The sequence below is a fragment of the Lagenorhynchus albirostris genome, chromosome 10 (assembly GCF_949774975.1).
Source record: "Lagenorhynchus albirostris chromosome 10, mLagAlb1.1, whole genome shotgun sequence".
Lineage (NCBI taxonomy): Eukaryota > Metazoa > Chordata > Mammalia > Artiodactyla > Delphinidae > Lagenorhynchus > Lagenorhynchus albirostris.
In genome coordinates this window covers 66,767,056-66,793,463 of record NC_083104.1, presented here as the reverse complement: position 1 = coordinate 66,793,463, position 26,408 = coordinate 66,767,056, and the positions used below count along the sequence as shown (strand labels likewise).

The following is a 26,408-nucleotide window of genomic DNA, read 5'->3' as shown; positions in this document are numbered from 1 at the left end:
CCCCCATTAGAATGCCAGCTCCATGAAGCAGGCATTTTTGTCTATTTTGCTTACTGCTATATCCCCAGTAACTGCAACAATGCTTGGCACATAGTAGGTGCTCAATAAATATTGGTTGAAGGACTCAAGGGGCATTTTTACTTTCTGTCCCTTCTGAACTCTCACAGGGCACCCAGCTTCACTGCGAGCCAAAGTTCATTCTGCCTCTAGTCCCTGCTGGAACCCTGGCCCTAGTCTTCTACCTGGTCCCCAGAAGCGGTGCAACTTATACCTGGTCCCCAGAAGCGGTGGGGGTGAGCAAGCCACACCTCTCTCACTGTCCTGCCCCTTTCTTATAGGAAGGACTGGGAACTACAACCTGAGGAGGAAAGAGAACTTAAGCTGGATGCTACATGTGACTCTTCCTTTGGTCCAAGGAAAAAGCACCTTTAACTGGTGCCTTCATTAAAAAAAAACAAAAACAAAAATCCGAAAAACATATTGGGATCATCTGTAGAGCTTCCCTAAAACATTTTGATTTCCAGACTCTATCCCCAGAGATTCTTAGTCAACTGTCTAGGCTGAGTTTTTTTTTTTTTAAACTCCTTTAGTGATTCTAATGTTCAGCGAGAATTGGGAATCAGGGGTCCAGGCAATGCCCTGGCCAGGTTCTGTCGTCCGTTGGTGTCTCAAGAGCACGCAGAGTGAACGTGAGTACCCTAAGATGCCAAGTCTGGTTCCTCCAACTGGGAGGATTGTAGCTGTGCATGGATATTCTTCAGCTCACCCAGCAGGTAACAGTCTACACACACACACACACACACACACACACACACACACACACACACTGTTCTACCAGAAACCAAACTAATTCTTAGAGACTACACAATCTAAACCAGGATTTAGAAACTCAAATTCCAACTAGAGCCATGTAGGCAAACCCCTGGTTGCAGCAGGTGTGTTGCTGAGATGCAGAGATGGGTGGAGAATCCATGCCCTTCTCACGGGGGCAGCTTTTATCCTGTTACAACCTGTTCTTGTCAGGAGGGAGTGCAGGCCTTCTAGTACTGGGTTTTTTTTTTTTTAACATCTTTATTGGGGTATAATTGCTTTATAATGGTGTGTTAGTTTCTGCTTTATAACAAAGTGAATCAGTTATACATATACATATGTTCCCATATCTCTTCCCTCTTGCGTCTCCCTGGTACAGGATTTTGCTCTTTGTTCTCCCCAAGAGAATTCAGGAATTTTAAATGAAATAACCCATATTTTCACTTGAAAATCCAAATGCTGCCAGCAGATTGCTAACCCCAGTTATACAGCTGCTGAACTGCCATATCTTGCAAGGCTGACCCCTCTTACAACGGGGTTGTATTTACACGACCACTTGAGAGCAGTGTCCCTTCCTTCCTGCCATCCTTCACGTTCAAGCTAATAGGAAATGGCTGCTCACCTCAGAGCCTCACACCGCTTAACAGCTGCTCCCTCAGCTCCGCCAAGACTCCCCGGAAGCTTTGCAATAAAGGCTTGCCGCAGGGGTGTGCTGGAGCTGGCTCCTACTGGCTTGCGAAAGTCAACTGTACCCATTTCTTCCCAAGTCTGTGCTCAGTGACATCTCACTAGCAGCATGAAATCAGCCATGGTGAGAATATTTACATTACGTGAATCAGCAAGTGCTACGAATCAGGGCTTTTCTTTTCCTAGAAAGCCAGTTATTAAACACTTAGCAGCACACCACTGCACATAAGGATACAGACTCTGCCACAGGCTGATAGGGAAGCAGTGGAGAAGGGAATAGTTTTGTTTTTCTAGTTATGTAAGAATTCACATGAATGTGTGCAATAGACATTTTGACCCTTTAAAACCCTTAGATACCCACTAAAAGGAAACAAGAATCTTAGTCCTGAAATATTTCTTCCTTAATTAAGGAATAACGGTCTTACAAGAAAATGCCCAGATTTTAAGAGTACAGTTTGGTGAGCTTTTACTAGTGTACCTACTCACATAACTACCACCCTAGTCAAGATGAAGAATGCTTTTATTCCTCCCAGAAAGTTCCTCATGCCTCTTTCCAGTCATTCTTCCATAGGTAACCACTGTTCTGATTTTTATCCCCACAGATTAATTTTGCCTGTTTTACAACTTCATATAAATGGAATCATACAACATGTGCTCTTTTTTGCCTGGACTATTTCACTTAGAATAATGTTTTTGAGACTCACCCATGTCATTGCCCATATCAATAGCTCATGTCTTTTCAGTGCTAAATATTCTTCCACTGAATGAAAAGTCTTGATATCGTCTTAATCCCCAAACTCACCCAGACTTGGGGCAATGGCCCATTAATGTTTGATTTTCACTGCAGGAGAAGAAAACTTCTTCCCACCTCTCAGGATAAACAGATATTGGGCACAAGAGATTTAAATGGACTCACCTTTCTCCACCAAGAGGAGGACGATAGAGCAGAACACCAACCAGGCATTTCATCCTTTCTGACGATGGGGTGAGTACTGTGCTCACCGTGACACACCATGTCTCCCCAGAGTGTAGAGGCCCCATTTCCCCGTCTTCACTCTTGTAGGCTTCATCCCAAGGCCTTGGGACCTATCGGTCCCTTAGCTGTCTTCCATGTTTCTCCCAGAAGGCTTAGTGATCTCGCATGCCAATACATCTGGTGACCTGCACGATATGCCAGAATTCCTGAGATGATGACAGTTACAGTGTACCTTCTTTTAGCCTAATTAGGACAAGAGGTGATTCCTGAGTTAAGGTGAGTATGGGACCCCAGGAATTCAGTACAGACGGAAGGCCAGTGCTCCCCACCCCTACCCCAGGCAAGCAGGTGAACAGAGGCAGCAGCCAGAACGTTCTTGCTCAGAACTAGTCAACAGGTAGCCTGCATCCAGACAAACCCATCTTCTTTATACTAGGATAAATTCTGACACCTGCGCTTCCCCAGGTGAGGCCTGAACTCTCATGCTGGCCTTGGCATCACCTCAAGTTCCTTCCTGACCTGGTTTGTGTGATGTCAACTTAGTTGCAACAATGGGTACTTACTATTTTGTATTCTCTCTTTTCATTGTAACAGTAGTTCCCCACAGGATCCCGGGGACTGGTGATCTATATACCTGGCAATTCTCAACAGTATTCTTTTCTTCTTTTTTTTTTTTCTTTTTTCCTGGCTGCACCGCGAGGCTTGCAGGATCTTAGTTCCCCAACCAGGGACTGAACCTGGGCCACGACAGTGAAAGCACCAAGTCCTAACCACTGGACCGCCAGGGAATTCCCAAGAGTAATATTTCTTGTTAATTCTCTACTGTTTGTTTGATCCTACTTTGGGGCATATGGGTCTTCCTAGAGTTCCCATCCTTTTTTTTTAATTTTCTTTCTTTATTTTTTTGGCTGCGTTGGGTCTTTGTTGCTGTGCGCGGGGTTTATCTAGTTGTGGCGAGTGGGGGCTACTCTTCGTTGCAGTGCACGGGCTTCTCATTGCGGTGGCTTCTCTTGTTGCAGAGCATGGACTCTAGGCACACGGGCTTCAGTAACTGCGGTACATGGGCTCAGTAGTTGTGGCTCGTGGGCTCTAGAGCACAGGCTCAGTAGCTGTGGCACGTGGGCTTAGTTGCTCCGTGGCATTTGGGATCTTCCCAGACCGGGGCTCAAACCCATGTCCCCTGCATTGGCAGGCGGATTCTTAACTGCTGCGCCACCAGGGAAGCCCCCTAAAGTTTTCATTCTTTTTTTTTTTTTTAATTTATTTTTGGCTGCATTGGATCTTCATTGCTGCGTGCAGGCTTTCTCTAGTTGTGGTGACCGGGGGCTACTCTTCGTTGCGGTGTGCGGTCTTCTCCTTGCAGTGGCTTCTCCTGTTACGGAGCACGGGCTCTAGGCGCGTGGGCTTCAGTAGTTGCAGCAAGTGGGCTCAGAAGTTGCGGCTCGCAGGCTCTAGAGCGCAGGCTCAGTAGTTGTGGCGCATGGGCACAGTTGCTCCGCAGCATGTGGGTTCTTCCCGGACCAGGGATCAAACACGTGTCCCCTGCATTGGCAGGCAGATTCTTAACCACTGTGCCACCAGGGAAGTCCAAGTTTTCATTCTTTAAGTGGTGCTACCATAAATAACTTTGTACAACTGTTAAAAGTATATTTGCTCATTCATTTTCTAGCAAATATTTAGTGGGCTTCTACCACGTGCCAGGCCCTGTGCCAACCATGAATAGGATAGTCCCTGGACTCCAAGAACTTACAGTCTAATGAGGAGACTGACAGGAAAGCAGGCAGCCACAGTGCTGCACGGTAAGCCCTGTGAGGAGGCAGTCACAGGGAGGCACTAACCAGCCCAGAGCTAACTGCTTCATAGCTCTGAGTACATACTGCCAGGTTGCTCAGTAGAGGGAATACTGAGCAAGATTTCCTTTCAATCATTTCAGTGAGTATACTTTTCATTTCTAGATGAGCTATTTGATTCCTTTTCAAATATACCTCTTCTTTTTTCACAATGTCCTTTTCTTTTTTTTCAGCACTTTCTATTCTTTATCTTTGCCTTCATTTGAAAACTACCGTTTTCCCCTTAAAGTTTCTTTCAGATTGCTTATTACATCAAGTTCCCACGAGTATTAATCCTCCTGTTTTGCGCACTTACTCTTGTAATGGAATGTGTTTTTGAGTGGTTTGTAATATTTTTATCGTGAGGATTTTTTTTTTCTTCCGCTTTTTGTCCCTATGAGCCCTGAGTTGTGGAAACATAGCTACAGGGCAGTTTTGCATTTGCTTCCACTTCATTCCCTAGAGATCTAACAGCTTTAATTGACCTATTTTTAGTTTAATTTCTTGGGCTAAACTGTTCAATTACTTAAAAACAATTCACTGAACATTTACTATATGTATATCACCATAGTTAGTGCAAAGATACAAAACAATGCAACACAATGTAGCTGCTTTACAGGGAACCATTTTGAAAGGACCAAATACACACAAAAAGTAAGATAACTACGGAAGGCAGAGTAAAAAGCCTAATGGTGGACACACTATGGGGTTCAGAAGGAAAAATAGAGAGCCGCAGAAACATGGGGAGGAAAAGCCCAGAGGAGGAGAAGGTTTGTGTGAGGAAGTTTCAGAAGGAAGGTAACCCCACTCTTCCGGGTGGAGTTAGTAAGGTGCTGTAACGTTAGATGAGGCTGTGGATGAAGCTGACTTTAAGGTCCCTGTTAAGGAAGCTAAATCAGAATCCAGGCAAAAGGAAGTCAATTAAAGTGCTCCTGGGGGTGGGAGGTAGGTTTGATGAAAGCTGTGTTTGAAGAGGCAAACACTGTAACATGAAAGGGCTAGGAGGCTTTCCAGTGACTCAGACCAGAACAAACCTGGATTAGAGAGGCCAGCGTGAGGGAGAGAGCAAGTGAGGAAGGCGGATTGACAGGATTGAGATGTGGAAAGTGTACAGAGTATTTGTTGTCAGGAGTAGCCAGCCGGGAGGTGGCTTTTCAGGGGGCGAGGCAGGAAGGGAGGCAGGAAGGGCAGACTTCAAACCCGGATTAAGGGGTCAGAAGGCAGATGTCTGTTCTAAAGAACTTTCTCACAACGAACACAGGATAAATACAAAGGGATCAGGTCACCCATTGCTGTGTCCCTGCCGACTCTTGGGATACTTGCTTTCTTTCCGTTGAAACAGAAACTTTTATTGAGCACCTCCACAACTAGCAGGCTTTAGGTGTTCTTGCAGGGGATGGGCACAGTGACAAACATGAACAGGGCACGTGCTGGAATAAACACCTTGCTCACAGGGCTGCTGAGAGGAACATACTTTAGTTATCTTGCTGCAAAGCACTTCAAAAGGTGGCACCAATAAGTGCGATTTAAGAGCCAGTTATTACTCGTTTTTATTACCTAACGACTAGACTATCGGCGCCTAGCAGAACGCTTGAGTGTGCTCACACTGAAGGACTAAATAAAACCTTCAGACCCAGTGAAGTAAATAGGGCAAAACACATTTTCTAACCATGAGCTCTAAGGCAGGTTGGCGAATGGTCAACTGCAAAGGAGGAGGACCACAACCTTCGAGGTGCAAATGGATTTGGTGTGGTGGGGAGGGCAAAGGGGTGAGACAAGGCAGGCGAGCGCGACGGCACTCGGCCTGCAGTGGGAAGCCTCGCAGGCAGCGGGGCCCGGGAACAGGGCCGCAAAAAGGCGGGCCCAGAACTGCGGAGAAAACTCCCGAAGCCTGGGTGGTGGATTGGAAGCGCCTCAGACCATATTGGGGGCATCTGGCTTCCAGAACCTACGAGCCCCGCCCCTGCCGCTCTCCGGGGATCCCGGGGGAGCGCCCGGGCCTGCGGCCGCCTTCACAGCCTCCGAACCCACGGCCCGGTCGCCCGCGACCACTGACCCCCGGCTCACACCCCAGCGCTGAGCCAGGACCCGACCCCGCCCGGGGACCGCATCCATCGCTTACCGACCGCCTCGCCTACACTCCTGCACTCCCCCGCGGCCGCGAGTGGTGCGGCCCGGCCCCGCCCCCTGACGCCGCGAGGGGCAGGCGCCCGTCCCGTCACGTGACGGGGGAGTGACCTCGCCGCCCCTTGCCATGGGGGCTTCCGACCCGGAAGTGGCGCCCTGGGCTCGCGGCGGTGCCGCGGGGATGGCGGGAGCCGGAGCAGGAGCTGGAGCTCGCGGCGGAGCGGCGGCGGGGGTCGAGGCCCGGGCTCGCGATCCGCCGCCTGCACATCGCGCACATCCACGCCACCCTCGGCCTGCGGCGCAACCCTCGGCCCGCAGGATGGACGGCGCATCCGGGGGCCTGGGCTCCGGGGACAACGCCCCGACCACCGAGGCTCTTTTCGTGGCGCTGGGCGCCGGAGTGACGGCGCTCAGTCACCCGTTGCTCTACGTGAAGCTGCTCATCCAGGTGTGGGACCAGGGGCGCCATAGGGAGGTGGGGGCTGATAAGAAGGTGACAGGCCAGGATCTGGAGGAAGATGGGGGTGGGGGAGTCGATGGCGACGGATTTGAGGAGAGGGGCGGGGACGGCGGGTTGGTGCGCAGAAGGAGCGGGAGAGGAAGAAAACGGTGAGGGATTTGGGGATGCAGGGGGCATGGGTTTGGGGATGCAGGAGAAGGGGGCAAAGGGGTCAGCGACAGATTTGGGAGAGGGTGGAAGGAACAAGGGATTTGGGGGTGCAGGGGAGGGGGCGATGGAACGGAGAGGTAGGTTTGGGAGACGAAAGAATGGAGGCGATGGACTTGGACTAGGAGGGAAGTGGCAGCATTTTGGGGTGAAAGAAAAAACAACAGAATTGGGGGAGGGGTAGGAAGTTTGGGCGATTGGGTGGGTAGGAAGATTGGGGGCCAAGGCAGAATATTCAGAAGATGAGCACATATTTAGGGTGAAGGGGAGCAAGAGCTCTGGATTTGATAGAGATGGATTTAAAGCGGTTTGGGGTGTGGGGAACAAAGGACTGGGGGTCATGGCCAAAATTTTAGGAAAGAAAAAGGGGCATCAGACTCCGGGGAGGAGGGGACCGGGGCACTGGATTTAACGGTGACGGAATTTGGTGGGAGAGGTGGAGGCGAATCGGTTTACAGGAGATGGGGGTTCTGGATTTGATGGCGACGACAGATTTGATGGGAGGAGGGGACAGGATGACGTGCTTTGGGGGAGGGGAACAGATGGGGCGACGCAGTGGGGGAGGGGTAGTGGTGATGTGTCTGGAATGGGGAGCCAGGAGGCTTTTAGGGGGAAAGGGATGACGCATTTGGAGGAGAACATTGAATTCACGGTTGGGGGTGGGAGCTATATGGGGGGATGGGCTGAGGGGTATGGGCGTAGTGGAATTGGGCAGAAGGACCAGTTGGAACACAGGGTAGCAGGATGTGTAGGGGCTGGCAGAAAATGAGGCCAAGGTAGGAAGTCTCTGAAATCGAGGCATGCAGGGGCACTTGGCATATTTGGTGGGACCAGCAGTGCCTTACAGATGAATTGGGCTGTTTGAGAAAGGGAGAGATGGAACTGGAAGGGGGTGCCCGAGCTGAGGTGGAGGGAGTGCATTTGGCAGAATTAGGTGGGCATGACTGAGATGAGCACAATGTAGATGTGGATGGTTTGGGCTTGGACTAATATCTGAAGATTTAGCCTAAAATTTTCAGTTAAGTTGCGGGGGGGGGGCGGTGTTTGAGATGGAGACCTAACCAAAACGAGATTTGATTTGAGGCAAATGGGTATCAGGTTTACTGTCCTGATAATGGACTGAGAATGGGAGTTACAGTTGGAATGAGAGGGACTTGAGAATAGGAGTAATTGAAATCTGAGGAATGGGGGCAGTGGATTTTGGAGTGTGACAAGGAACGTGACAAAGAACGAGATTCCTTCAGGGACATTACGGTGCCTGACTAGAATCTAATCGTGACTGAGATTTGGAAGTGGCTGATGGGGGAAGGTCGAGACTGGCGTTTGGTTGTGATTTGGGAGTGAGGGCTCCTTTACTTATAAAAATTCAGGTTGTATTTGCAGCAATAGAGATTCCAGCCTTGGGAGAGAAATTGAGGCTTTGGAACTGGTGGTACTTGAGATGAGAAGCAAGGATGATGGAGTGAGATTGGGTGAGGGCTGGGACTTCAGGGTGGCTGATAGGAGTGTCTGTGGAATGGAGGATGTTGGAGTACAAGGAATGGGGGGGGTGCTCCATGTGAAGGAACCTGGAAGTGGCTCCATCATTTGGACCTTGGTAGGTTTGGTTTACAGGAGAATAAAATTGAAATAAGGGTCACTTGGAAAGGCAGTTGAGGAATGAGAGAGAATGGAGAATGAAGGAGGATAGGGAATTGGGGAATGAGGAAGTCCAGAGGGTGAGAAGAACTGTATGGGGGGTGGATACTGATGGGTGAGCCCAGTTGGGGTGACAGGTGGTCTACCCGATGTGAACGCAGCTGGTGCTGAGTGTAACATATTTGAGGGTGAAGTCTTTTTTTTTTAATTAATTAATTTTTTTTTTGGCTGTGTTGGGTCTTCATCGCTGCACGCGGGCTTTCTCTAGTTGTGGTGAGCGGGGGCTATTCTTCGTTGCGGTGCACAGGCTTCTCACTGCGGTGGCTTCTCTTGCTGCGGAGCGCGGGCTCAGTAGTTGTGGCGCATGGGCTTGGTTGCTCCACAGCATGTGGGATCTTCCTGGACCAGGGATTGAACCCGTGTCCCCTGCATTGGCAGGCGGATTCTTAACCACTGTGCCACCAGGGAAGTCCCTGAGGGTGAAATGTTAATGTGTATAGCTTGGGAATCAGAGATAACATCTTGCAAAAAGGAAGATCTCAGTTTGGGGGTGCATGGCAGGATTGGATTGGCAGATCTGGGGGCTGTCCCGATTAAGTGAGTAAGAATGCAGTGCCTGAGATCAGGGCTCATGGGTGTTAGAGATTTGAGGGACTGGCTCTGCCGGAATATGGTATAGAACCACATCTTTGGCTGTGGTTAGGACTGGGTTAACAGATTTGGGGATGAAATTGGGTGAGTAGACTTGGGAACACATAATTAGAACTTGAGAGTGAAGGGAATAGGAGTGAGATAGGGTCAGCGTGCCTTTGATAACACAGGTGGAAGTTAAGAAAATAGACTCAACAGATTTGGGAGCCATGGGGATACAGGATGAAGGGAACAAGCAGGTTTACGGGTGAAATTGGAATCGATGGGCCTCCCCAGTTGTTGTGACTGGAATGGATAAGGCAGCAAAAGAACATTGGCTCAGACTTGGAGTTGAGGGTGTAAATGGAATGCTGCCTGTGTGAGAGAACAAAATCAAAGCAAAACTAACCTCAGAACCTTCGAGCTTTTAACTCAGAAGGGGAAAGGTCTGGAAGGGGAGGGCTAACTGCTTGGTTCACCTGGCCATCCCTTTCCTTCAACTCCCCTGGGCTAGATGTTTTTCTTTTAAGAAGTTCTCCATCGTGGAGGGAGTTTCTTAATTTATGATCAGTAATCTGTCATGTAGCTCAGAATCCCATCCATAAGGGACAGCCTGAACTTCAAAACACTTGACTAAGGTGAGGAAGAAAGGAAATTGAGCCCAGAAAACGCTGGAAGCATACCTAGTTCTATTTAAGACAGAGCTTCCCAACCCTGCTGTTTCTACCCTCTTCCACATCCGAGAGGAGCTCCTCTGGTCCATGGATTTGTCTGGCCTGCTCTAAGGGACAGGGCTACGGCCCTGGTCCCCTGCCAGGGAAGGGCCTTCTCACACCCCACTAAGGCGCTGGTCTCCTAGACACCTTGCCCCTTGCCTGGCAGCAGAGAATCTTCTCATTAATCGGCAGCATAACAAATGGCCTCACTCCTCAGGAGAAACCTCTCCTCCTCACAGAGGCTTGGGTGGCTTGGCCCTTCACCCACCCATGAGTTTAACACATACCTTAATTATAACCAGCATCTATACAGCAAGAACTATGATAACCCTGCAGAAATGAGGGGGTCATTCTGTCACAGGGATATGGGGTGATCAAGATTAGATCACAGTTGAGGAATTGTTTGAGGAGCAGCTGGGATTCGAGGTGGCTGGGAGTGAGAGGGACAGATTTGTCGACATCTGCAGTGGGTACAGTAAGAAATTTGAGCGTGGGGTGAATGAGCTATCTGAAGTTTGGGGCTGAAATTTGGGTGTGATGTGTTTTGGTGTTGCCACATTTGAGATTGAGACTGGACTGATGTTTTAACCTGGCGATGAGAATTAACTGAGAGTTTTTTCTGAGATGAGCATGGGGTTTGAAGTACATAAACATGGGGGGGGGTTCTGCACTGGAAATATCTGGAATTGGAAGGTAAGAATGTTGAGGGATGGGGTGACTTGGATTATGGTAAGGTATCTGGGACTGGACATTTCTGTGCATTGGGAGATTACACGATAGTAATAGACACTGATGAAATTTTGGGTATGTTTTGATGGGGAAAACATCAACAGAAATAGCATTAGACTCTGTGGGAGAAGAGTTAGAGGCCTGGGAAAGGTGAGAAGTAGTGAGACTGAATCAACAGTAGAATCTGACTTTCCCTTTGTATTTGTTGATTCTGAAGGTAGGTCATGAGCCGATGCCCCCCACCATTGGGACCAATGTGCTGGGGAGGAAGGTCCTCTACCTGCCGAGCTTCTTCACCTACGGTGAGTGTGCTTCCCAGGCAGGAAAGCCCACACCGAGAGAGACAAAAAAGAGAGAGACAAAAAAGAAACATCAAAACAGGGAACAGGCCCAGGTGGCCCTGGGGAGCACACCGGGCAGCATGGGGCACCCAGAGTCAGAGCTGGCATGGAAGAGGGGTCAGAGGCAGCAGGTTGTCAGGATGGGAGCAGGTGACCAACACAGCTTTGGTCCAGCTCCTCTGTGTGAGCTGCCAGCTGTCAGCCCAGGCAGCAGGATAGGGAGACAGGTCCAGGCTGTGCCTGGAAGCAGGGGTAGGGGGCGGATTTCCGTTTTTTTTTTTTTTTTTTTTTTTTTGCCTTCTGAGCAGTCTGGCTGCCCTTTTAGCAGTTCTTTTGCTTTCCTGCTCCTCCAGCAGGAGGCCCATTGGGGCCTCCTGGGTTCTTTTCCTTTGTCCTGTTCCCCTGCATTCCTCAGGCAGTGGTGCCTACTCACTCAGGCATCTCCATCCCCTGGGTGTAGAACAGTACATGGTGGGTCTTGGCTTCACCCCTGGTGTGCCCTCTTGAGCTGCTCGAGCTCAGGAAGGCTGCTAACTGCTCTGGCCCCATACTCCTTATCAGCTTCTTCATGCCCAGGCCCTCCATACAAGCACCCGCCCCCTCCGCCTCCTGCAGCCTTGCCTGCCAGAGGGTCTCTCCATCAGGAAGCCCACCACGGTGGAGCTTCCCTGATGCCAGCAAAGCCCACCAGCTGCCTGTGCTGCTCATTCCCTGACCCCCAGCTGGCCAAGGCCGTTTCAGATCCACCATCCCTGTCCCTCTCCCAGTCCCCACCCTTCCCAGACTTCTTTATTTTTTTTATTTTTTATTTTTTTGGTCACACCACATGGCTTGCAGGATCTCAGTTCCCCGACCAGGGATTGAACCCGGGTCACGTCAGTGAAAGCCTGGAATCCTAACCACTAGCCACCAGGGAACTCCCCAGACTTCTTTAAATGTGCCTTTGCTCTCTGTGTTCACAGCCAGGCTGACCCTCTCATGCTCCCTCCACCTCTGCTCATCTTATCTGTTTAGTCAGTCTAGCATCTTCTCTGAAAATCTTTCTTTCTGCCAAATAACTTGGGGCCTCGCCTCCTGTCCCCTTTTTTTCACTCCACACCCTGCTGGCAGAATCTGATGCCATGTTTCCCTTCTAGTTTTGCCACCTCATTGTTGAGTACAGTATAGAGCCAGGTGGAACATGTCATTTTGCGGGGAAATCTGTTCGTATTTGTTTCACTTAAAAGTTGTCAGCGTGGGGAAGGAGGACGTCAGGGAGGCACCCCCCACTGTAGTGCAACGAAGCCGGTATGCAGAGCAACGCTGGATTTGCGGGAGGCCGGGATGGCAGGCTGCCGACCCCTACGTGTGATTCCTCTATACACCACTGCAGGCTCTAGCCATAGAGAGGTTGGAACCCAGATCATCTCTGTTCATGTCACACAGTCATTCCCGAAAGGACTCAGGGCAGAGGGGTCTTGACAATCACCTTACTGCCTCTTGCAAAGATGAGCAGAGTTCTGAGGTGCTCCCCCCGCCATTTATATAAATGTTGTTTCAGCGCAGATGGTGTAAGCAGACTCCTGGTGTTGGGGAGGGGCTCAGCTGTCTGGCTATCTAGCGACTGTCTGGACGGGGTCTACTACTCCCCCTCAGCTATGAACAGTGCCACAGCTGCCATGACATTCTTTGGTGTTCTCCCAGAAGGAACTTCTGGAGAGTTTTCAGGGACCACAGAGAAACCATGGAATGATGGAGCCCCTTGCCAGCCAGGGGCCCTTTGGGCCCACAAAGGCCTCGGTAGACGTTTCTGCATACCTTTGTCTGTTCTCACTTGTTCGTAATTCAGCTCTGAGATGGGGAGAAATAGGGGTCCTTACTCCCTTTTTTTCTGGCTAGGAAATTGGATGGAAAGAGGTTAAGTGTCCTGCTGGAGACCACACTCAGGCTTTATCCCGCCAGCTCTCCCTTCTGCTGACTGGCACTCCCCTCCCCCAAAATAAACCTTCTTTCTGCCTGTTCACCCCGTGAAGCAGGGCGTCCTGGCCACGTCGCCCAGTGTCCTCTCTCCTCCTACTCCTGTCTTTCCAGCACCACCCCAATCTCAGGAAGCCAAACAAGCAGGTACCAGGTGCTCTCGGGACCAGGGGAAGCCCGTACAGCTGCCACATGGGATTGCTGTTGGCAGACATGTGGCAGAGGAGAGAACGGCACCCTCCCTTGCTGGTTCCCGCCACTGTGCGGTGCTGGAGAGCTAAAGTCTTGGCTCGAGGGGAGCACATTGTCTGAGGGAATGTTCTGCCAGCTTCCAGGTATGCAGGTTTATAAAAATACGTTTCCTTTTTGAACATCATTTAAAAGTTGATATTGAATAAAACAGCAAAACATTAAGAAAGTATCCTTTTAAAGACCCAAACAAAAAAACACTGACTCAAACAGGGTCAGGGTCCAGCTTCCCTGACCTCTTAAGTTTTTTTCTATAGAATAGTTCATTGGTGCCTCTGTTTTAGTTACTTCTCCACTGGCTTTCCCCCCTGTAATTAATAAATGCCAGTAGGTGCCAGGTGGGATCCTGGATGCAGCACAGTGACAAGGTGGGGATGGCCCTCTCCGTGGCATGCTCAAAGGACACTCTAGAGCCTTTCCCCTGGGAGCCCTTCCTTTTCCTTTTTCCCTGCCTTAGGTTGCAAACTTCATCATCGCTTGTGGTTGCTTTTTTCCATTTTTTCTTTTCCCAGAGAAAAACATTTTTTATAAGCAACAGAATTGGTTCCTAGGTTGCAGCACTTAAGTTGCTGAGTTGAGAAACTATAGCTAAGTTTGCCAAGTAGATTTTCCAAACTACAAAAAGAAAAACATATGAACTTCTTTGTCAGAAAAATATGTTTTGAAGGTTTTACAAAAAGAAATGGGCTAGAAAAGGTGTTTGGGGGTGGGGCCCGATTGCTTCCGGGGTCCTGGACGGTGCTTCCCTTCCGTGACTGAAGTCAGCAGGTACTGAAGAAGGACAAGCTGCGTCTGGTCTGGGTGTGAATGTGACCCAGGAGTGGGTGCGTCTGGGCTGAACGTGACGCTGCCACCTCTGCTTTCTTGTAGCCAAGTACATTGTGCAAGTGGATGGGAAGATAGGGCTATTCCGAGGCCTGAGCCCCCGGCTGATGTCCAACGCCCTCTCCACCATGACCCGGGGCAGCATGAAGAAGGTGAGCCCGGGGTGAAGCCAGGACCAGCTGCCCGAGGTTCCCCTGAGCCCCCTGCCACCCCTGGAGGCAGCCATGTGCACCGGTCCTGCTTCTCGGTTCCCAGACTGGTCAGGGCTCCACCCCAGCACCAAAGCCAGACTCCAAGCCCTGGTGGTCCAACGCCGAGTCTCCTCAATTGGAAAGGCCCCTGCCTTACCATCTGCCTGCTTTCTTACAAATGTGACACTAGGCAGGGACTTTCTCCCCGCTAGCTCCAGCCCCAGGGGGTTACCCAAGGTGGGCCCAGCTAATGGACATGGCCAAGAAAATAGTAGGAGCTGTTTCCTGCCCTCTCCATCCCTTCAAAGTTACATCGAAGAGGCACACCTGTATTTTGCTTTTGATCCACCTTTGTTCTTTGCATCTCAGGTTTTCCCTCCAGATGAGATTGAGCAGGTTGCCAACAAAGATGACATGAAGACTTCTCTGAAGAAAGTGGTGAAGGAGGTGGGTACCTGGAATTGGAGAGGAGAGCCTGATTATCCCTCACTGCCCAGTTGGGCAGGTCACTGAAGAGTCACAGTTGGGGCCTGCTGTGTGCACAGTGGAGTGGGATGTGGAAGGAGCCCCAGCAGGGCCACTGCAGGGAATCACAGAAAGCCTCTCAGCCGCCACGGGACCTGGCCTGGGACCTGGCAGCAGTCCTGGGCAGAGGGAATTTTGTGTGGGTGACAAGGGGGGCCATCTGAGGTAGACCGACCCCACATGGGTGCTGCAGGATCCCAGTTTTTCCCATGTAAGTGCTTATAGCTCCCAGTGAGCACCACTTCCAGAGACAGGCCAGACCAAGTCCCCGCCCTCTGCTCTCTTGCAGACCTCCTATGAGATGATGATGCAGTGCGTGTCCCGCATGCTGGCCCACCCCCTGCATGGTGAGCCGCCCCATTGGAGACTGCATCTCAGCCGTGGGGTGACCCCTCATGGGCTGTAGACGGGCAGCGGTAGAATTACTGGGAAGTAGTATCACTGGAATTGGCCGGGAGTTCAGTCCAAAGGGAGCTGGGGCTCTTCCCAGCCAGAAGAAATGGGATGCCGTGGTCATGGGGTGCGATGGGGAATCCCAGGGGCCCTCCTCCCCTCCCGCGCTCTGACACGGGCCGTGTTGTGCAGTGGCCACTGTGCCGGGCATCCCACCCATAGCTGGGGAGTCTTGGGCTTTGGCCGCCATGTCACCTGTTTGTGTTCTCTCTTTCCTCAGTCATCTCAATGCGCTGCATGGTCCAGTTTGTGGGACGGGAGGCCAAGTACAGGTGGGTAATTCTTAGGGTTGGCAGGAGTGGCCCTGTCACTATTCAGAGTCTGCCAGGACAGGCCATACTGTGGTCAGCTGCTGCCCCTTTTCTGCCCTATTTCTTGTGTGCCAGCTTCAGAGGAATGGGGTAGTGGCTTCCATAGTCTGGGTCCAGGGGTATTTTCTCCCTCTCTTGTCTGGGGCAGCCCTGGATGAGCCTAGATGCCCTGCAGAGGGGTGAGTGGGATAGGAGTCCAGGTGGATTAGGAGTCCTGGCGGGGTTCCCTCCTAGACCCCCTAGGTTATGCCCTAGCCCTTTTTCCAGCTGTCACAGAAGCCAGCTTAGAGTTTGTTTCATCCTCTCCTAAATGACCGTCTACCCCATGGCCTTGGGGCTTGGCCCTTCCATTGTTTACCAAATATTTACCCAGCACCTGCCATGCCTGACACTGAGCTGGATCTGTAGGGGCATAGGTGTGTTGACACAGTCCTTCCCTGTGGCACTTGTGCCCTCCCTGCCCCTCTGAGGCTCAGTGCAGGACAGGAGGTGGGTCCTGGAGGCTCGTGGCAGGAGTACATGCATCTGTTCTCCTTCCTCGCTCAGATTCTTATTTCCTGGGTTCAGTTGTTTTCTGCTGCTGTCCTTGGGGCCACTGCCCCAGGAAGCTTGGCTGCCATGGTGCCTCATTTTGAGTTCACTAATGGGAAATTGGCCCATTCCCCCAGTGGGCTTAGAACCCAGTGGGCTGAGCCACTGTCCTGAGAGGAAGGGTAGCGGGGCCTGGCAGGGCTCTGGCTCCCACCGTCTTTCTCCTAGGCTACCCTGGCCCTCTTGGCTTCGCAGAGCCTCTGTGCAGAACAGGTCACTTGGCATTGTCACAGGTCACAGAGGTTGCACTTGAGCCTCCTTTGCATTTCACACCTAAGACATCCCAGCCTGTCCTGTGATCTCTAACAGGCTGCAGTGGGCAGGGTGCGCATCCCCGAGTTCCCTGCTGGGGAGGGCCAGATGCCTTTTCCCAAGCTGCGTCTGTACAGTCTGATCACAGGGCCTCCTGCTGCAGGGCCCTGTATTCCTTCTCTGCCCTCTGGTAAGGTGCTTCTCTCCACTCGCCACCTCTCCTCCTCTCTCTGTGGGACATGCAGGCTTCTTTGCCAGAAGGTTGTTCAGCCAGAAGTAAGCACTAGGGCCAGGCAGGAGAAGGTCCCGTCGCCTCTGCAGCAGCCCAGGCTAGAAGGTTCATTCCTACATTTCAGATCCATAGAAAAAAGCAGTAGAGAACTGGGGTTCTGCCCCTGTGGGTGGTTGGGTTTCCCCAGTCTCCATAAACTGCGTAGACGCCCTCTCACTCCCCAACAGAGCTGTAATCATCTACACTTGGGTTCTGCCTGGTGACAGAGAATGCCCCTTCCCCATCCCGGCCAGGACTGGATGGCTCTGAGCAAGGGTGGCAGGCTCTGCTCCACACCAGGGCATGGGCTTCTCCAAGGTGCCCGGGTGACGTTGTATCCCTGTGTTCTCCACAGTGGCGTGTTGAGCTCCATTGGGAAGATTTTCAAAGAAGAGGGGCTGCTGGGATTCTTTGTGTACGTGAGTTTATACACCCCGTAACTGGCCACGGAGCATGGCTCTACTAACGGGCGCATTCTCAGCCCTCAGGCCACAGCTGTTGGCCTCAGACTAACCACAGGGCTCTGTCCCTGCCTGAGCAGCTGCTCCTTGGCCCGTAGAGCTCCATGGCCTATGCGCGCTACGGATCATCGGGAACAAAGCTGCCCAGCTCTGTCCACATTGCGGCTTACACAGAAATGGTACTGTTTGTCCAGCACGCTGGGGGTGGGCGTGGCCAAAACCGCACCCCCGACCCCACTGTCCCTGTCCATGTGCTCCAGGGCTGGGGGTGGGCACGAGGCTGGTCTTCAGGTCTTCGTTCGTCCTTGGTTTCACTGCTGAAAAGTCACTGAAAATCTGTGCCATGGGCTGAAGGTCAAGCCCTGGCAGCTCACAGGCTGACTCCAGCTGAGGGATCCTGTTTGACATAGCACTTCTGAGAAATTAGTTCATCATGTTCAACATTTAGGATGTTTCACAAAACAATCCCTATTTCTGGCTTCTCTTAAAAAGTCAAGACCTGGCTGTGCTGGGCCTGTGTTTCTGCAGAGCAGATGTCTTCAGGGCACACAATCTCCTGAGGGCCCCGGACCCCCTGCCCTCCTTGGTGTCTCACACCCATCTTACTCCACCTGTAAAGAAAGCTCACACTGAAAAGACTGTAAACTACAAACAGAACCCAAAGTCCAGGCCTGACAAATATTTTTTGTTTTGCTTTTTTAGGGTCTAGGCAGAGACACATGCTGTTACATACACAGTACACTAGACATGGGGCGCTCTGTTAACTCATCTTGTGGTTTCATCATCTGCCAGGTGTTCTGTGTGTAGGCGTGTGTGTGTGTGTGTGTGTGTGTGTGTGTGTGTGTGTGTGTGTGTGTGTGTGTGTGTGTTTCTCACTAGGAGGTGATTTTGCTCCAGGGGACATCTGTAATGTCTGGAGACATCTTTTGATGGTCACAGCTGGGATCTAGTGGGTGGAGACCAGGGATGCTGCTAAACCTCCTGCAGTGCCGAGGTCAGCCCCCATGACAAAGAATCGTCCAGACCTGAAGGGCAATAGTGGCAAGGTCGATAAACCTTGATTTATATACGCACATATTCACATGTATATTCATGTCTATTTATATGTACACATATGTATGGGTGTGCATATATATGTGTGTGAATAAATATTTGCTTGTGTGACTGGTGCTTCAGACCCTAAAACACTACATATCACTACCTCTGGTGTTTTTCACACATTGTATACATTCTTCTCTGGTGTGTGAGTAGGATTCCCACACAACAGATACCTTACCCATTGGGTTCTTTTTTTTCCTTCACGTGTTTGTAGAACAGGTGATGTACGTACTCAGAAAGCACTGAGTGTACCTGTGAAAAGTCAGTCTGAGCACAGGTGGAAGCAACAGGATTGGAAATTGCATTCATGAAGGTTCACTTTATTTATATCTCTCATATCATAGATGTGTTACAGGTATTTTGAACTTTCAAATATTTTGAAATAAGATTTTTGAAAGTTCAAAGATCATAATTCTGTGTCCTCTCTCCAAGAGATAGCTGTTTTCCTGGAGATCTTTCCATGTCCTTCTATATCTAAACAAGCAAATAAACACATTCAAAAAAAAAAAACTCACAAGGGCTTCCCTGGTGGTGCAGTGGTTAAGAATCCGCCTGCCAATGCAGGGGACACGGGTTCGAGCCCTGCTCCGGGAAGATCCCACATGCCGCGGAGCAACTACGCCCGTGCACCACAACTACTGAAGCCCGCGCGCCTAGAGCCCGTGCTCTGCAACAAGAGAAGCCACCACAACGAGAAGCCCATGCACTGCAACGAAGAGTAGCCCCCCGCTCGCCACAACTAGAGAAAAGCTCGCACAAAGCAACAAAGACCCAATGCAGCCAAAAATAAATAAATAAAAAGAAAAAAAACCCCAAACCCACAAGTATCACACAGGACCCACTGGTCTGAATCTGGCTTTTTGCCCTCAGCACTGTGTTTTAGGGAAACTTCACATTAGTGTGTAGAGATGCACATTCTAAAGGCCATCACTTTAAAAGTCAGCCCTCCTTGTAAAAGCTTGTATGGAATGTTTTTAGTGGAACATTCCAGGGTTGAATACAGGTGCACTGAGCAAAGTGTTTTGTGAGAGTGGATTGGGTAAAAAGGCCAGGAGAAGATGGCTAACGTGTAGGTACTCTTTCATAATCTGCATTGGAAAATCCCGGATTTTGCACCATTCACATCTTAAGGCCCAGCTTCTGTGGTTTGAACACCGCTTGTGAGACCATTAACTTGTGCTGTCAGATGTAGCATATAACACACATACCACCCCCCACTCCCTGTGGAGAAAGGAACACTGCTTTCCTGCTGTGGATAGCTGCTGGCCCATGTGGCCCCTGCGGGCTTCCTTCCCGAGGTGGTGCTGGTGGATATGCTGAAGTTTTGAGCTTGGAACGTCCTTGTCTGCTTCCTGGGTGTGGAGCCCCCAGGAAATGTTCTCTTCCCTCCCCTGCTCATCTTTGCTCACCTTGTTTTTTAGCGGCTTAATCCCTCACCTCCTGGGAGATGTGGTTTTCTTGTGGGGCTGTAACCTGCTGGCCCACTTCATCAATGCCTACCTGGTGGATGACAGCGTGAGTGACACCCCAGGGGGGCTGGGGAACGACCAGAATCCAGGTTCCCAGGTTGGTTGGAACAAGGACTTGTCCATCTTTCCATGTACTGCTGATGCCCAGGGTCTGGGGCAGACTTGAGGACTCTGGGATTCTGAGTACTGGGCCCCTAGGGCTGGAGAGGGCCTCTGGGAGGGGTCTGAGGAGACTCTGGTTGTCCCTGGGTCAGCTTTGCCTCCGAGGAGAACGGCCTCGAGAGAGGAGATCGCTAACAAGACATAGAGGGGTTTTTGGAATGCCCGTCCCTGGGCAGCTTTAGGTCAAACAGACCCTAGCTTATCCACGGCTAGTTTGAGGCAGTGACCCAAACCAAACTAGGGATCCCTGGTAAATCAGGATGTAGACCAGCTAATAATAACCCTTGAACTTCCGCTCAGTGTTTTAGGCTTTTTCAAGCCCTTTAGTGAACATTATGACATTTGATCCTGACAGCACCTCAGTTGTGAAAGGAACAGAGCAGTTATAACATCCTGTTTTACAGACAGATGAGACCCAGAGATTGAAGGGCTCTCCTGGGGCCCTTGCCTGCGAATTGACAGGGCTGGGACTAGGTCTTTCCCTGGGCCAGGCTGAGGGTGCTTCAGTCAGCTAGGAAGTGTCCCATGCAGGTGCACCCCACTCTTGTTAGCAGTGGTCTACACAGCCTGGTATGCACAGACCTCGACAGATTGGGTCAGGCACGGGGAGGTCTTGGTCCTTCTAAAAGGCACTTGTTGAGGAAAGGTTTCTGGGGATCTAATAGGTCAGCTGGTTCGGCCTGACCCAAGATAAGAGTTGGGGAGCAGTGATAGGCAGGGGTTCCTGGGAGCCAGACATTCTAACAGCGGGAATCACCCACCATCGGAGGCTGGGTGAGGGATTGGGGACCTGTCTGCCGTAATCACTTTGTTGGGGTGGGTGGGGTTCATAGTCTTCGTGTGTCTGTGTCTGGGCCCCAGAATGGCAGTTCCGGGGTGGGGGCGGTCTGGGAAAGAGTCTGTGGTGAGGGGTGCCTCTGAGAGCTCGCAGCTGGGGCAGAGGGAAACTGGCCATTTGAATTGGGTAGGTGAGTCTTACTGGCCTTTTAATGTGAGCAGATAACAGTTGCTCCATAGAGAGCAGCTCCCACCTGCAATTACAGTAGCACAATGCCCCTTCCTCGAGGGCCTTATGGGTGGGTCAGCTGCTGCCTTCACGTACAGAACAAACCTGGGACAGCTGGGGTGCCTTGAGGGGGAGGGGTGTCCCACAGCTGATTGGTTCTTCCAGTCCAGGTGGGCAGGTGTTTGACCAGGGGCTACGGCACTTACCTCACTGAGAACAGCAGTCGACACTTCACTGAGAGTATTTTTCACGTGCTTTTCTGTGTGTGGCTTAAAGGCTAAGATGAGGCTGCCACTCAGGCAGAGGGCCGAGCAAATCTCCGCCCAGGGTTGCAGGGCGTCCATCGGGTGGGATGGCCATGTCATAGGAAGCTGAGGGATAGGTAGTCACCCTTTGTAGTTCAGTGCCGTTTCATGGGCAAAGTTGAATTCAGGAGTTGGGGCCTGAAGGGGGCGAGAGTTTGGTGAGGTAGGGTGGCAGTAAGCCCAGGGTTGCCCTTCACCTTATGCTACAGGACCCAGGATTCTGTGTGCAGTTCAGATGGGTGCTTGACTTTCCATTCAGTAAGCACTTACTGTGCGCTGAGCCCTGGGCAGGCACTGATCAAGGCAAACAAAGGCCCAGCCCTTGCAGCTTACAGCTCGGAGGACGTTACGTAGGCCACAGCCCATGATCCCACCTACCTCGTCTCTTCCACTCACCATCCCTGGCTGGGTCACAGAAGGCCCTCCAGTCTGGATATCCCACTTCTGCCTCCCAGAGCTTCTCTTGGCTTTGACTGCCAGGCCACTGAAGCTGCTGGCAGGCCCTGAAAGGGAGCACAGCGTGTGCCGCGGGCATGTGAGGAGCTGAGTGCAGAGGGGGTGTGAGGCCAGTGCGGAGGGCGAGGTGAAGGGGCTGCAGACCAGGCAGCGCGGGCGGGGCGGGGGCCTGCATGTTTGAAGTCTGCATCCCGAGGTACCTGGGGCAAACCAGTCTCCCTTTTTGTCTTTGCAGTTCAGCCAGGCCCTGGCCATCCGGAGCTACACTAAATTTGTGATGGGGGTAAGTCTGGGCAGCTGCTCTTCCCACTGAGCTGGGGGCCTGGGCGGGGCTTCAGAGGCCAGCTCTGGAGATGGCTGGAGGCAGGCCTCCGTCTAGGGTGTGCCTGCTCCTGGAGCCCGGGTTGGGGGCTGGTGGTAGGTGGGCTCACTGACCCTCAGGTCTCCCTGCAGATCGCAGTGAGCATGCTGACCTACCCCTTCCTGCTGGTCGGTGATCTCATGGCCGTGAATAACTGCGGGTAGGTGTGTGCCCCTCCGCAGGCACCCTGCCAAGGCTGCTGGGGGGACCTGGCTGAGCCCGTCCAGTGCCCTGCCCCCTCCCACCTGCTCTATGTGTGGGCTTGGCCCACCAGGCCCCTGGCTTCCTCTGGGATTCATCACACCCCTTTGGGAGGAATCTGTGGTTTGGTATGGGGGTGGTGGCAGCCCCAAGCCATTTCTTCATGAGGGCTCCTTTTCCTTAGCTGATCTGTCTCCCACTGTTCTCTGGATCTAACATGTTCTCCTTCCCCGCAGGCTGCAGGCCGGGCTACCCCCTTATTCCCCAGTGTTCAAATCCTGGATCCACTGCTGGAAGTACCTGAGTGTGCAGGTAAGCCTGCTCTCCAGGGAGGCTTTTCTCACTTTTCCACATCAGTCAGATGGAAAGGTTTTGTGGACTCTTCATTACATGGAAAGTTAAGGGGTTGTCATGGAATCCGATGTTGTAAGGAGGATAAAGAGGATGTAGACTTTTGGTTTGAGGCATTTAAATTAAATTTTCATTTTATTTTATTGGATTGGCCAAAAAGTTCATTCTGTTTTTTTCTGTAACCTGTAGAAGGGGTTTGAGGTGGTCAGATCTGAATTTACTTAAGAATTACACATCAGACAAGGTCTTCTTTTCTTCAACTCTCCAAGACTCTTAGAACAAGTATGAGGGAGCCCACAGGGTAGGTGGTGAAGCCCAAGAACTTCTTATACCTCAAGTAACCTGGGATGAAAACACACCTGGCATGTTGGAGGCCGGCCCCTCCCTCCACCCGCGCAGGATGCCCCAGGTGCCCAGGAGAGCCTGAGGGTGGAGCTGAGCCATGTGGTGAGCTTGGCAAGCTTTGTGGGGAGTCTCTTATTTTTATGAGCTTAACTGTCTGCAGGGTCTTTCTCAGTCCTTTGTGGTTGTGTGAGAAGGGTTGTGTGTAAAGTGACAGGACTGGGGGCAGCCTGGCCTGGGCATGAGAAGTGCCCGGGCTTGGTGTAGATCAGCCAGGCGGCAAGCCGGGGGGGGGGGGGGTGTTGGGGCGGGGCAGGGCGAAGGCTCGGGTCATTGGGTGGTTTTCTGAATTAGACAAGCCGAGACTCCAGATCACAGAGCAACAGCTAGTGCCTAGGCAGCACCTTCTGAGAGGTGAGGCTGCGTCCAGTGGATTGGTCACTGTTAGACTTGGGGAAGGTGGGGTGGGGCTGGGGAATTGGGGCAGAATCCCCTTACTTTGCAGATTTCCTGAGTCTGCCAGTCTTGAAGTCTTTGTGTTGTATGCCCAAGCACCCTCCTGCTGGCTGGAGCTCCGGGTCAAGGATCCAGGTGGCTGGCCCAGGACAGATCCCTGACTTTTCCTGACCTTGGTTGGCTTCAGAGTAAAATGGGGCAGTGGCCTGGGCAGGAGGAGCTAGCACACTGACTGGCCTCAAGGTTGAGAAAAGGACGGATAGGAGGAAAGCAGGGAGGCCAGAGACAGACGCAGGCCTTCCAGCGAATCCAGTTGGTCCTACATGCATCACATCCTCCAATATTGGAGGAGCCCCGGTCCACTTGGGCTCTGAAGCCAGAGGGCAGTGAGTCTCCTCTGGGGGTTTCCTACTCAGTAGCCCGGTGAATACTGGACACCCGGGACTTCCCTGGTGGCGCAGTGGTTGAGAATCCGCCTGCCAATGCAGGGGACACGGGTTTGAGCCCTGGTCCAGGAAGATCCCACATGCCGCGGAGCAACTAAGCCCGTGCACCACAACTACTGAGCCCATGTGCCACAACTACTGAAGCCCGTGCGCCTAGAGCCTGTGCTCCGCAACAAGAGGAGCCACCGCAGTGGCAAGCCCGCGCACCGCAACGAAGAGTAGCCCCCACTCGCCGCAACCAGAGAAAAGGCCGTGCACAGCAACGAAGACACAACACAGCCAAAAATAAATAAATTAAAAAATATATATATTGGGCACCCTGTGGCATGAAGTAAACTGCTCCCTTGTGCTTCAGCACAGAGCAGATTCTGACCTTGCCCTCAGGAATGCAAACCTAGGCCCTCTATCTCCGACTCTGGGGTCTCTGAGCTACTGGACCCTTCTTTGTCTTTCGCTGGCCTGGCTCTGGGGTGGGATGAGAAGCATGGCCTCCCTTTCACTGACCCTACTGCTCCTTCCAATCCAGGGCCAGCTCTTTCGAGGCTCCAGCCTGCTTTTCCGCCGAGTGTCATCAGGATCGTGCTTTGCCCTGGAGTAACCTGAATCACCTAAAAAAAAACACGCTCTCTCAGCCTGGCCACCGTGGGTGAGGCCTGATCATCTCGGGGCACCTGTAAGACAGCCAACCCAGCAGCACCTAGATGTGCTCCAGCACAGCTGGGCTTCGGTTTCCATATATGCCATGTGTCTGTCCAGAAGTAGGGGTTGGGTGGGGGTGAGGCTGCATCCAGTGGATTGGTCACTGTTAGACCTGGGGGAGGTGGGGTGGGGCTGGGAAATTGGGGCAGAATCCCCTTACTTTGCAGATTTCCTGAGTCTGTCTTATGCAGGGGGCCAAAGAATGGCTTGTGGAGGCCCACGTTGGATGGGCAAAGGCTCATGAAGTCAGGTCCCAACCCCCATTCACACCCCTCGAGTCAGCCCCAGCTCTCATCCTGCAGCTCAGCTGGGAGTGTCACTCTCTTGCTTTGTAAATAAGGTGTGATCCCCTTTCACGAGGCCGCTGTCATGTCCAGGCCTTTGCTAGGAGACTGTCTTCGTTTTTCTCAACACTACTTTTCTGATGAGGCAGCACCTTCTGAAAGGGAAATCATGTGACTGCTCAGAACGTGTCCTTCTCGTCAAATGTTCATTGGTTTAATGGTGATGCCTTACGTGCAGGATATGGTTACCTGTGCACTTGTGAACACCCAGATGTTAGGCAGATCAGTGTCTTTTCCTATCCAGTTTAAAGTTGCTAATAAGATTTGACCCTTTCTCCCTCAAATAAATTCATTGGTGGTGGTTTGGAGCTTTGTGGGGAGTCTCTTATTTTTATGAGCTTAACTGTCTGCAGGGTCTTTCTCAGTCCTTTGTGGTTGTGTGAGAAGGGTTGTGTGTAAAGTGACAGGACTAGGGGCAGCCTGGCCTGGGCATGAGAAGTGCCCGGGCTTGGTGTAGATCAGCCGGAAGGCAGGCCGGGGGGGTGTTGGGGGGGGCAGGGCGAAGGCTCAGGTCATTGGGTGGTTTTCTGAATTAGACAAGCTGAGACTCCAGTTCACAGAGCAACAGCTAGTGCCTAGACCTCTTCCCAGGGAGACAGGAGCTCTAAAGGTCCTCCCAGCTTCAGAAAATGTTCCACCCAAACCCCCAGTTGTCCTCTCAGACTGCTTGCAGATGACATTGTGGGGTTTTACCAAGTCGGTTGGTGTAGCAGTCCCGTGGTTACAGCAGAAGGAGTGGACACAGGCCCAGCTGAAGCACTGAGCTTGGCCTTCTCTGGAAAAGGCAAAGCTCCCTTCATTTGCTTCTGCCCAACATTTGCTTTTGCCTATAAACAGGCAGAACTTACAAATGGAACCTGCTGGCCCCTAGAGACCGTGGGCTTCCAGCTGATGGGGTTTTAATACCAGTTGAGGGCCAGCTTGGTTCCCCAAATGTTTCTCTGCCCTTGCTGTAGGGGAGATGGCTTCGGAGAGCTGGACTTTGGGACTTTGGTCATACTTCCTCACAGGTATGGGCTGGGTCATGCCCAGGGAAGGCCCCGGGATGCTTTTGCAGAACTGGTTTTCCCCATTGGCCTAGTAACAGCTGCCCCAGTTTACCTTACGTATCCTTGTTCCCCAGGAACACAGGAGCATTCCTGTGCAGGTATCCTGTAAATGTACATTGGTGGGGGTTACTAAGATCTCACACTCGCTTCAGACAGCTGAAGTGGCAGGGAGGGAAAGCACACGGCAAGGTGAGCAGGCCAGGCCTCGCTAGCACCAGTTCTGTAGAGGAGGAAGGCCCTTTAGAGGTGTGTCTGCCGCACGGCACATGACCTTTCTCTAGCCCAGTGTGGTTTCCCATGGCACTGACCACTGCCCTGGGGTAACTTTTCTTCCCATTGCTCCACCCTCAAGTCCTGTTTTTGCAGCAATTCCTTCCTGTGGTCCCCCAGATTCAGGAGTCTGAGCTGAGCTGGTCCTGAAGAGCCCC

The 26,408-nt window shown here is 51.8% G+C and overlaps 2 protein-coding genes across 3 annotated transcripts in view; one reads left to right on the top strand and one right to left on the bottom strand.

Annotated features, from left to right (window-relative positions):
* The window catches only part of FGD2 (FYVE, RhoGEF and PH domain containing 2), a 40,088-nt gene extending 37,037 nt beyond the window's left edge, over positions 1-3,051 (bottom strand). The window contains exons 1-2 of the mRNA XM_060162740.1: positions 3,037-3,051; positions 2,414-2,658 (exon numbers count right to left, since the gene is read on the bottom strand). Of these exons, the coding sequence (XP_060018723.1) occupies positions 2,414-2,512 (99 nt within the window). The 5' untranslated portion in view covers positions 2,513-2,658; positions 3,037-3,051. The remainder of the gene's footprint in view (positions 1-2,413; positions 2,659-3,036) is intronic.
* Positions 3,052-6,541: 3,490 nt separating this feature from the next.
* On the top strand, positions 6,542-25,239 carry MTCH1 (mitochondrial carrier 1). 2 transcript variants are annotated; one of them, XM_060162749.1, is made up of 12 exons: positions 6,542-6,877; positions 11,027-11,111; positions 14,226-14,332; positions 14,741-14,818; positions 15,186-15,243; positions 15,570-15,621; positions 17,130-17,189; positions 19,755-19,848; positions 21,967-22,014; positions 22,185-22,252; positions 22,530-22,605; positions 24,415-25,239. In XM_060162749.1, exons 1-12 carry the CDS (start codon positions 6,557-6,559, stop codon positions 24,484-24,486), a joined length of 1,119 nt encoding a protein of 372 aa, XP_060018732.1. In that variant the 5' UTR covers positions 6,542-6,556; the 3' UTR covers positions 24,487-25,239. The 2 variants fall into 2 exon arrangements, with proteins under 2 accessions (XP_060018732.1, XP_060018729.1); XM_060162746.1 differs by having other exon boundaries at positions 19,755-19,899.
* Positions 25,240-26,408: the final 1,169 nt, after the last annotated feature.

Coding starts and splice junctions, on each gene's coding strand:
- MTCH1 (XM_060162746.1), top strand. CDS start 6,557: ATGGGGGCTTCCGACCCGGAAGTGGCGCCCTGGGCTCGCGGCGGTGCC. Junction 15,622..17,129: donor GGACGGGAGGCCAAGTACAG/GTGGGTAATTCT, acceptor TGTTCTCCACAG/TGGCGTGTTGAGCTCCATTG. Junction 22,015..22,184: donor ACACTAAATTTGTGATGGGG/GTAAGTCTGGGC, acceptor GTCTCCCTGCAG/ATCGCAGTGAGCATGCTGAC.